At 40.3% G+C, this 10,720-nt stretch overlaps 1 protein-coding gene across 3 annotated transcripts in view; it reads left to right on the top strand.

The window, feature by feature from the left end:
• Nucleotides 1-397: 397 nt before the first annotated feature.
• CFAP43 (cilia and flagella associated protein 43) overlaps nt 398-10,720 on the top strand; it is a 114,558-nt gene continuing 104,235 nt past the window's right edge. For all 3 annotated transcript variants that reach the window (XM_025273791.2, XM_025273785.2, XM_025273786.2), the window contains exons 1-2: nt 398-637; nt 2,154-2,407. In XM_025273791.2, the coding sequence (XP_025129576.2) occupies nt 573-637; nt 2,154-2,407 (319 nt within the window). In that variant the 5' untranslated portion in view covers nt 398-572. The remainder of the gene's footprint in view (nt 638-2,153; nt 2,408-10,720) is intronic.

The raw sequence follows: 10,720 nt of genomic DNA, 5'->3' as shown, positions 1-10,720 counted from the left end.
GCTGTATGCCTCCTTGAAATAGTGGAGGGTATATTAGAGTATGTAATTAGTAATCAAAGGTTTGAAACTCTAGACTTAGACTCGATCTGGCTTTAGGTCCCTCTCAGTTTTGTAGACTTGGGCAATTACTTCTCTTACTCTGCTTTCCTTTTCTACAAAATAAGTCTGATAGAGGATTTGAATATTAAATGAAATAATATTTGAACCTCCCTTGGAATAACATCTGGCACGGTCAGCACTCAGTATTAAAGCCTGCTATTGCTATTTATTATTTGTGTAATTACTTGTCCGACGCTGGATCACTCCAGCACCCACCCTGGGGCCAGCCCCTTGTTTCGCCCTCCTCTCTCCCATTGGTTGAGACAGCTCAGCGCTTTCACCAATCCACTTGGCCCAAGAGAGAGAAGCTGAAAGGGCAGAACCAATGGGCGCAGGAGTTACGGTATCCCGGATACGGTGTAAACAGTGGCGGCTCTGCCAGCCCGGCAGCCAGGGACCTTAGGGTAACCGTTGCAGACCCTGGCCTGGGCCAGGTGTTGGCTGCCCCCGGCCGGCTGAGAAATATCTGGGCCATGGCGCAAGGCCGGGAGCGAGATGACGTCCACAACGTCGCCCTTGGCGCGTCTCTGTCCGTGAGGTGCGGCGTCCCTGCGACTGACTCCTCTCGCGGAAATTCTTCCCTCAGAACTACAACCTCTCCTTACCCTTTGCTTCCTCTTGTCCTGTAGACCTGCCGTCCCACAAATTCGACCTCTTCTTCAGCCACCAACGCCTTCCTTCAGACTTCCTTTCTCTGTGACTTCGCTCCCCTCATTTCCTTATTCAATGACAACAGTTTCATCTCTTTCTACTCCTCCCTGCCCCTCCCCCAGACTCACCCCCCACCCCCGACCCCGCCGCTGTCTTACCCAGTACTGCTCTCCTACACTCTTCGTTTCTGCCTCCTCTTTCTGGCTATTACCTTCAATAATCTTTTCCTTTCATGTATGTTCCCCACCGCCCACACCCATCCCGGTGACAGCCCTCTTTCCATCCTAATGGTCTTTGGTGATTTTCTCCGTACTTAGGGCCATCGGTCCCTTCCTTCTCTCTCCTATCCACCGACTCTGGATTTGTTTGCACTTGTAGTGGCCTTTGAAAAACATAAAACGCTGCGCAGGTGTAAATTGGTATTGCTTTCCTTCCACATTCTAGAGTGTTACTTGCACTGTGTTCCACACAGCATCCTTCCCCGGTCCTGTCTGTACTCCCTATTCCCTTGAAGTTTCTGTCCGAACCAGTGTCCTCCTCTGGTCCTCTCCATCATCTTTAAGCTTATCTTTAACATTTAAATAGAGGTAGACTCTCCCCTCATGTCAGACTCTCATCTTTGTCTTCTTCCTCTAGCTTAACACTTCACCACACACTCCTTATTTAAAAGTATATTACTTTTGTGTTCTAACCTTTTCATTCATGTCTACTTACTTCTTTTACTTTATGCATTTATCTCTAGTTTTAGATCTAAAATATAGCTGCACATACTCCATCTTAGTAAAGAAGCAATTTTCCTATTTGGCTCAGAACCACTAAGCAGGCTCTCTCTCTCTCTTTTTTAACTTTTCATTTTATATTGAAATATAGCTGATCAACAACCTTGTGATAGTTTCAGGTGGATCCAGGCTATCTTATTTAAAGCTTTTTTAAACATTTATTTTTAAAATCAAAACTAGTTTTAAAGGTAAGGCCGAGGATGCACCTGTTTTCTATTAGGATCAAGCTCTTTTTGCTCTCTCTTGTTTTTACTTTTTCTTTTCCATGCATACAAGACCTCAGAAATCCTTCTGAGATTTTCTCAGAAGGAAGATTTTCTTTGAGGTTTGAACAGAGGTTGTGCTTCACTAGAAAACTCTCTGAAGAAGATTCTCAAGACCTGTGGAACTTTAGGTCTTCACTTAAGTTTCTTTATTGCCTGAACTGGAACTGGTCTCACAGCAATCTTGTGTGTTCTTTTATCTGAGAGATGGTTTGGGGCAGAAAGGGGGTGAAAAGAGAATAGATGAGTTTCAAAAATGTTCATGATCTATTGTTTGCTTTGTTTAAAAGAGAAAGAAAGAAAAAGTATTTGAAATGTATTCTATTCTACTGATGTGACCTATTTTTTTTTTTCCCCAAAGATGGGTGCAAGGATTCCCCAAGCAGAATGTTCATTTTGTCAACGACAGCACCATTTGCTACCCTTCTGGGAATTTTGTAATATTTATCAATATTGAAACCAGGAAAAGAACTGTACTCCAGTGTATGAATGGAATTGTGGGTGTCGTGGCAACTAACATTCCTTATGAAGTTGTGGCTTTTTCTGATCGACGGCTAAGACCACTCATATACATATACAACTTTCCTGGATTAACCAGAAGGACCAAATTAAAAGGTATCTTACAAGACCCTTCCTCTGACATGATGGAAAGATTTTGTTTTAAGAGTGACCAGATCTAGCTCTTATACATGAAGGTTTTCTTTTTTTTTTGAAAGGTTTTTTCAGTTTTGGTGGTTTTTGTTTTGGTTTTTTTTGAATACACATTTATAAGGAAGGAAACAGGGTGATCACTGAGAATTTAATTAAGTAGGCTAGAGCCTTGCTACTCAATATGTGTTCTTACAATCAACATTGCATCACCTCGGATGCTTGTTGTAAATGCAGAAACTCTGCTCTCATCCCATACCTACTGAATTGTAATCTACATTTTAACCAGATTCCCTAGGTGATTCATATGTACATTAAACTTGAAAGGTGCTGGATTAGAATACTCTATTAGAACAGTAAATGCTGTTTGTAAACCTTTTTCAGAACAATATTTTCTTTCCTTATGATTTATTGAAAATATAACTGAATGGATATCATATAACTTCTAAAGGATAAGTCTCTGAGCCTCAATTTCCTTATGCACAAAATGAAGATAATAGTATCTACTGTTAACAAATTAAATTATATATAACATATATAATTGTATAATATATAATGTATATGAAAATATGTGTATATATAATGTTGTTTAGTCATGTCTGACTCCTGCAACCCCATGGACAGTACACTGGGCTCCTCTGTCCATGCAGTTTCCCAGGCAAGAATACTGGAGTGGGTTGCCTCTTCTTTCTCCGTATGCCATATATACAATGTCAATCAATGTTTCGTACCATTTAAGTTATTATTAACTCATTCATAGACACAACTGTCCCAGACTGGCCTACTGCACATCTACTGAAGCCCCAGTGTAACCATTCCCTCATGTAACATATCTTGGGCAGAAAGCTCAGGAAGGCTTGAGGCTGTAGCATCTTAATTCAGTAACTTTTGGTGAAAGAAGTGTTTGGATAATGCCAAGAAATTCATCATTTAATATTTTATTTGTGGGAAATCTGTGTTTTCAACAAAGTAAAACAACATTTAAAACATAACCCTGACTCATGCACTGGGAACTATCTACAGTCATATCTTGTTCTATTATGCTTTGCTTTATTGTGCTTTATAGATACTGTATTTTTTAAAGATTGAAGGTTCATTGCAGCCCTGCATTGAGCCAGTCTACTGGCACCATTTTAACAATTAGTATTTGCTCACTTCGTGTCTCTGTGTCACATTTTAGTAGTTATTACAATTTTTCAAGCTTTCTCATTATTATATTTGTTATAGTGATCAGTGCCCTATTCAATAGAATACAGTTACTGTTGTATTTGTTTTGGGGTGCCACAAACTACACCCATATAAGATGGCAGACTTAATCTCTAAATCTTTTGTTCTGTGCTGACTGTTCCACTAAACAACCATTCCCCTGTCTCTCTCTCCCTCTTCAAGCCTCTCTATTTCTTGAGACACAGCAATATTGAAATTAAGCCCATTAATAACCCTACAATATTGAAGTTAGGCCATTAATAACTTCCCTGGTAGCTTGGTGGTAAAGAATCTGTTTGCAATGCAGGAGGCACTGGAGATGCGGGTCGATCCCTGGGTAGCAAAGATCCCCTGGGAGAGGAAACGGCAACCCACTCCAGTATTCTTGCCTGGAGAATCCCATGGACAGAGGAGTCTGGCAGGCTACAGTTCATAGTGTCTCAAAGAGTCAAACGCGACTGAAATGACTGAGCATGTAGCACAATAACCCTACAAAGGCCTCTAAGTGTTCAAGTGAAAGGAAGAGTCACACACCTCTCCCTTTAAATCAAAAGCTAGAAATAATTAAGCTCAGTGAAGAAGACATGTCAAAAGCCAAGAGGGGTCAAAAGCTAGGCCTCTGGCACCAAATAGTTAACTAAGTCATGAATGCAAAGGAAAAGTTCTTAAAGGAAATTCAAAGTGCTGCTCCAGTGAACACAGATATAAGAAAGCAAAATAGCATCATTGCTGATATGGAGAAAGTTTTAATGATCTGTATAATCAAATAGCCTTAAATTCCCTTAAGCCAAAACCTATTCAAAAGCCAGGCCCTAACGCTTCAGTTCTATGAAGACTGAGAGAGCTGAGGAAGCTGCAAAAGAAAAATTCAAAGCTATCAGTCTTTGGTTCATGAGGTTTAAAGAAAGAAGCCATCTCCATAATATAGAAGTGTAAGGTGAAGCAACAAGTGCTGATATTGAAGCTGTAGGAAGTCATCCGAAAGATCTTGCTAATAAAGGTGGCTAGACTATGGAACAGATCTTCAGTGTATTTAGATGAATCAGCTTTGTACTGCAAGAAGATGCTTTCTAGGACTTTAATACAGAGAGAAGAGGTCAGTTCAGTTCAGTTCAGTTGCTGTCATGTCCGACTCTTTGCAACCCCATGAACTGCAGCATGCCAGGCCTCCCTGTCCATCACCAACTCCTGGAGTCACCCAAACCCATGTCCATTGAATCGGTGGTGCCATCCTACCATCTCACCCTCTGTCGTCCCCTTCTCCTCCTGCCCTCAATCTTTCCCAGCATCAGGGTCTTTTCCAATGAGTCAGCTCTTCACATCAGGTGACCAAAGTATTGGAGTTTCAGCTTCAGCATCAGTCCTACCAATGAACACCCAGGACTGACCTCCTTTAGGATGGACTGTTTGGATTTCCTTGCAGTCCAAGGGACTCTCAAGACTCTTCTCCAACACCACAGTTCAAAAGCATCAATTCTTCAGTGCTCATCTTTCTTTATAGTCCAACTCTCACATCCATATATGACTACTGGAAAAACCATAGCCTTGACTAGATGGACCTTTGTGGACAAAGTAATGTCTCTGCTTTTTAATATGTTGTCTAGGTTGGTCATAACTTTCCTTCCAAGAAGTAAGTGTCTTTTAATTTCATGGCTGCAATAACCATCTGCAGTGATTTTGGAGCCCAGAAAAATAAAGTCTGACACTGTTTCCACTCTTTCCCCATCTATTTGCCATGAAGTGATGGGACCAGATGCTATGATCTTTGTTTTCTGAATATTGAGCTTTAAGCCAACTTTTTCACTCTCCTCTTTCACTTTCATCAAGAGGCTTTTTAGTTCCTCTTCACTTTCTGCCATAAGGGTGGTGTCATCTGCATATCTGAGGTTATTGATATTTCTCCCAGCAATCTTGATTCCAGCTGTGCTTCCTCCAACCCAGCGTTTCTCATGATGTACTCTGCATATAAGTTAAATAAGCAAGGTGACAATATACAGCCTTGACATACTCCTTTTCCTATTTGGAACCAGTCTGTTGTTCCATGTCCAGTTCTAACTGTTGCTTCCTGACCAGCAAACAGGTTTCTCAAGAGGCAGGTCAGGTGGTCTGATATTACCTTCTCCTTCAGAATTTTCCAGTTTATTGTGGTTCACACAGTCAAAGGCTTTGGCATAGTCAATAAAGCAGAAATAGATGTTTTTCTGGAACTCTCTTGCTTTTTCAATGATCCAGCAGATGTTGGCAATTTGATCTCTGGTTCCTCTGCCTTTTCTAAAACCAGCTTGAACATCTGGAAGTTCACGGTTCATGTGTTGCTGAAGCCTGGCTTGGAGAATTTTAAGCATTACTTTATTAGCATGTGCTGCTGCTGCTAAGTTGCTTCAGTCGTGTCTGACTCTGTGCGACCCCATAGATGGCAGCCCACCAGTTGATGAGTGCAATTGTGCGGTAGTTTGAGCATTCCTTGGCATTGCTTTTCTTTGGGATTGGAATGAAAACTGACCTTTTCCAGTCCTGTGGCCACTGCTGAGTTTTCCAAATTTGCTGGCATATTGAGTGCAGCACTTTAACAGCATCATCTTTCAGGATTTGAAATAGCTCAACTGGAATTCCTTCACCTCCACTAGCTTTGTTTGTAGTGATGCCTCTTAAGGCCTACTTGACTTCACATTCCAGGATGTCTGGCTCTAGGTGAGTGATCACAACATCATGATTATCTGGGTCATGAAGATCTTTTTTGTACAGTTCTCCTGTGTATCCTTGCCACCTCTTCTTAGTATCTTCTGCTTCAATTAGGTCCCTACCATTTCTGTCCTGACACAATGTGGTCCACTGGAGAAGGGAATGGCAAACCAGTTCAGTATTCTTGCCTTGAGAACCCCATGAATAGTATGAAAAGGCAAAAAGATAGGACACTGAAAGATGAACTCCCCAGGTCGGTAGGTACCCAATATGCTATTGGAGATCAGTGGAGAAATAACTCCAGAGAGAATGAAGGGATGGAGCCAAAGCAAAAACAACACCCAGTTGTGGATGGGACTGGTGATAGAAGCAAGGTTTGATGCTATAAACAGCAATATTGCATAGAAACCTGGAATGTTAAGTCCATGAATCAAGGCAAATTGGAAGTAGTCAAACAGGAGATGGCAAGAGAGAACATCAACATTCTAGAAATCAGCGAGCTAAAATGGACTGGAATGGGTGAATTTAACTCAGATGACCATTATATCTACTACTGTGGGCAGGAATCCCTTAGAAGAAATGGAGTAACCATCATAGTCAACAAAAGAGTCTGAAATGCAGTACTTGGATGCAATCTCAAAAATGACAGAATGATCTCCGTTGGTTTCCAAGGCAAACCATTCAATATCACAGTAATCCAAGTCTATGCCCCAACCAGTAATGCTGAAGAAGCTGAAGTTGAATGGTTCTATGAAGACCTACAAGACATTTTAGAACTAACACCCAAAAAAGATGTCCTTTTCATTATAGGGGACTGGAATGCAAAAGTAGGAAGTCAAACACCTGGAGTAACAGGCAAATTTGGCCTTGGAATACAGAATGAAGCAGGGCAAAGGCTAATCGATTTCTGCCAAGAGAACGCACTGGTCATAACAAACACCCTCTTTCAACAACACAAGAGAAGACTCTACACATGGACATCACCAGATGGTCGACACCAAAATCAGATTGATTATATTCTTTACAGCCAAAGATGGAGAAGCTCTATACAGTCAGCAAAAACAAGATCGGGAGCTGACTGTGTCTCAGATCATGAACTCGTTATTGCCAATTCAGACTGAAATTGAAGAAAGTGGAGAAAACCACTGGACCATTCAGGTATGACTTAAATCAAATCCCTTATGACTATACAGTGGAAGTGAGAAATAGATTTAAGGGCCTAGATCTGATAGACAGAGTGCCTGATGAACTATGGATGGAAGTTCATGACATTGTACAGGAGACAGGAATCAAGACCATCCCCAAGAAAAAGAAATGCAAAAAAGCAAAATGGCTGTCTGAGGAGGCCTTACAAATAGCTGTGAAGAGACGGGAAGTGAAAAGCAAAGGAGAAAAGGGAAGATATACCCATTTGAATGCAGAGTTCCAAAGAATAGCAAGGAGAGATAAGAAAGCCTTCCTCAGTGATCAATGCAAAGAAATAGAGGAAAAAGTCAGTACCTGGTTTCAAAACTTGAAAGGCAGGCTGACTCTTATTAGGGTTAAATGCAGCTTGTGACTTGAAGTTGAAGCCAATTCTCATTTACCATTTTGAAAATCTAGAGCTCTTAAAAGTTATGGTAAATCTACTCTGTGTAGTACTGTTTGTACTCTACAAATCCTGTTATCTCTACTCTACACATCCTGGATGAGAGCATATCTATTTACAGCATGTTTTACTAAATATTTTAATATTCAGTAAAATATTTAATGTTTAATAATTTAATATTTCATTATTGAGACCTACTGCTCAGAAAAGAAATTCCTTTCAAAATATTACTGCTTGTTGACAGTGCAGCTGGTCACCCAAGGGTTCTGATGAAGATGTACAATGAGATTAGTGTTGTTTCATGCCTGATAACACAACATCCCTTCTGCAGCCTGTGGATCAAGGAGTAACTTCTCCTGTCAAGTCCTATTGTTCAAGAAATATATTTTTTAAGACTGTAGGTGCCATAGGGAGTGACTCCTTTAGTAGGTCTGGGCAAAGTATTAATAGATTGAAAACCTCTAAAAAATATTCACCATTCTAGATGCAGTTAAGAACATTTGTAATTCATTGAAAGAGGTCAAAATATCAATACTAATAGGAGTTTGAAAGGAGTGGATTCCCACCCTGATGGATGACTGAGCGGTGCAAGACTTTAGTGTAGGAAGTCATTGCAGATGTGGTGGAAATAGCAGGAGAACTAGAATGAGAAGTGGAGCCTGAAGACGTGACTGAATTGCTGCACTCTCATTGTAAAACTTAAACAGATGAGGAGTTTCTTTTCATGGATGAGCTAAGAAAGTAGTTTATTGAGTTGGAATCTATTTCTGGTGACAATGCTATGAGGTTGTTGAAATGACAAGAAAGGGCTTAGAATATTACATAAACTTGGTTGATAAAGTGATGGTAGAGTTTGAGAAGACTGACTTCAGTTTTGAAAGGAGTTCTACACTGGGTCAAATGCTATCAAACAGCATTGTATGCTACAGAGATCTCGTTCATGAAAGGAAGAGACTTTGACGTGGCAGACTTCATTGTTGTCTTACTCTAATTGCCACGGCCACCCAGCCTTCAGCAATCACTTCCCCAGTCAGTCAGCAGCCACCAACATCGAGGCAAGTGCCTCCACCAGCAAAGAGATTGTTATTTACTAAAGGCTCAAATGATGCTTAGCATCTTTTGGTAATCTCTTTTCCAGGGGATCTTCCCAACCCAGGGATTTAACCCAGGTCTCCCGCATTGCAGGCAGATTCTTTACAGTCTGAGTCACCAGAAAAGTCCAATAATACTGGAGTGGGTAACCTATACCTTCTCCAGCAGATCTTCCTGACCTAGGAATCAAACCAGAGTCTCCTGAATTGCAGGTAGACTCTTTACCAGCTGAGCTATCAGGGAAGCCCTATCTTTTGGTAATAAAATATTTTAAAATTAAGAAACGTACATTTTAAAAACATAATTCTATTGCACACTTACTAGACTACAATATAGTTTAAATATAACTTTTATATGTACTAGGAAACCAAAAAAATCTTGTGACTTTCTTTATGCAATATTTGCTTTATTGCACTGGTCTGAAGCCAAACCCAGAATCTCCAAAGTATGCCAGTACATGAATGTAACTACTCTTCTTCTTTAAAATTTCCCCAAGCTTTATTATTTGTCTGTTGCCCTGTTCAAGCAATGAAAGTTAATTCAAACCAATAGCCAGCATTCATGTTAAATAATGAAACGCTAAAAGCATTTACAGTTAAGTTAGGACTAAGTCACTGAGGATACCTGTTGTTACCACTAATATTAAAACCAACTTGGAGTTTCCAGCCAATGCAACAAAATATGAAACTGAAAAATTATGGAAAAGGAGTTAATAGATAATAGTATACTAAGACTAATAAAATAATGCCAGTAAGATGCTGATATCAAAATAAATATCCATGCAATTGGAAGATTTAGACACTTAGGAATGCTTCAAGGAAGAAATGTGACTGACCTCAATGAAGAAAAACATAAAAGTCACTGATATAAAATATTTAAACATCAGATTAGATCAGATCAGATCAGTCGCTCAGTCGTGTCCAACTCTTTGCGACTCCATGAATCGCAGCACGCCAGGCCTCCCTGTCCATCACCAACTCCCGGAGTTCACTGAGACTCACGTCCATCGAGTCAGTGATGCCATCCAGCCATCTCATCCTCTGTCTTCCCCTTCTCCTCCTGCCCCCAATCCCTCCCAGCATCAGAGTCTTTTCCAATGAGTCAACTCTTCGCATGAGGTGGCCAAAGTACTGGAGTTTCAGCTTTAGCATCATTCCTTCCAAAGAAATCCCAGGGCTGATCTCCTTCAGAATAGACTGGTTGGTTATGTTTATTTAAACATAAAGAGGCATATTTCTGCATGAAATTATAGTTATTATAACTATATTTCTCATATTCTTCATAGAATGTAAATCATAGGTTTATCATGTTTTGGAGAGCCAGGAGTACTTAAATAAATGTTCTTCCAGAACAAAAAGTAGAGAATGAGAATAATTTGAAAGACCCTGATGCCAAGGCCAAGGGCCCTCTTAGCATAATGGTGCTGTAGACAGGTAGATTGTGGCATTGGTGTAGGAATCACTCCATCAGTGGAAGAGTTGAAGGCTGGGGCCAGGCTCTAGGATCTATAAAGCTAAGTATATGATGAAGATGCTCCCAGACATGTACACACACACACACACAATAGATGATCTGGATTATTCAATGATGGTGTTAAAAAAACTTATTAGAACAAAAGTATCAAGTTACGTACTCGTTGTTATATACTGTGCACCAGAACTTATATCAAACAAAAATAAGAGCTCATGATAAACAACAAACCCATCGAAAAG

Source organism: Bubalus bubalis, chromosome 23 (assembly GCF_019923935.1).
Source record: "Bubalus bubalis isolate 160015118507 breed Murrah chromosome 23, NDDB_SH_1, whole genome shotgun sequence".
NCBI classification, from domain to species: Eukaryota; Metazoa; Chordata; class Mammalia; order Artiodactyla; family Bovidae; genus Bubalus; species Bubalus bubalis.
Note: the sequence above shows the minus strand (reverse complement) of the source record. Positions and strands in the feature narration are given on the sequence as shown.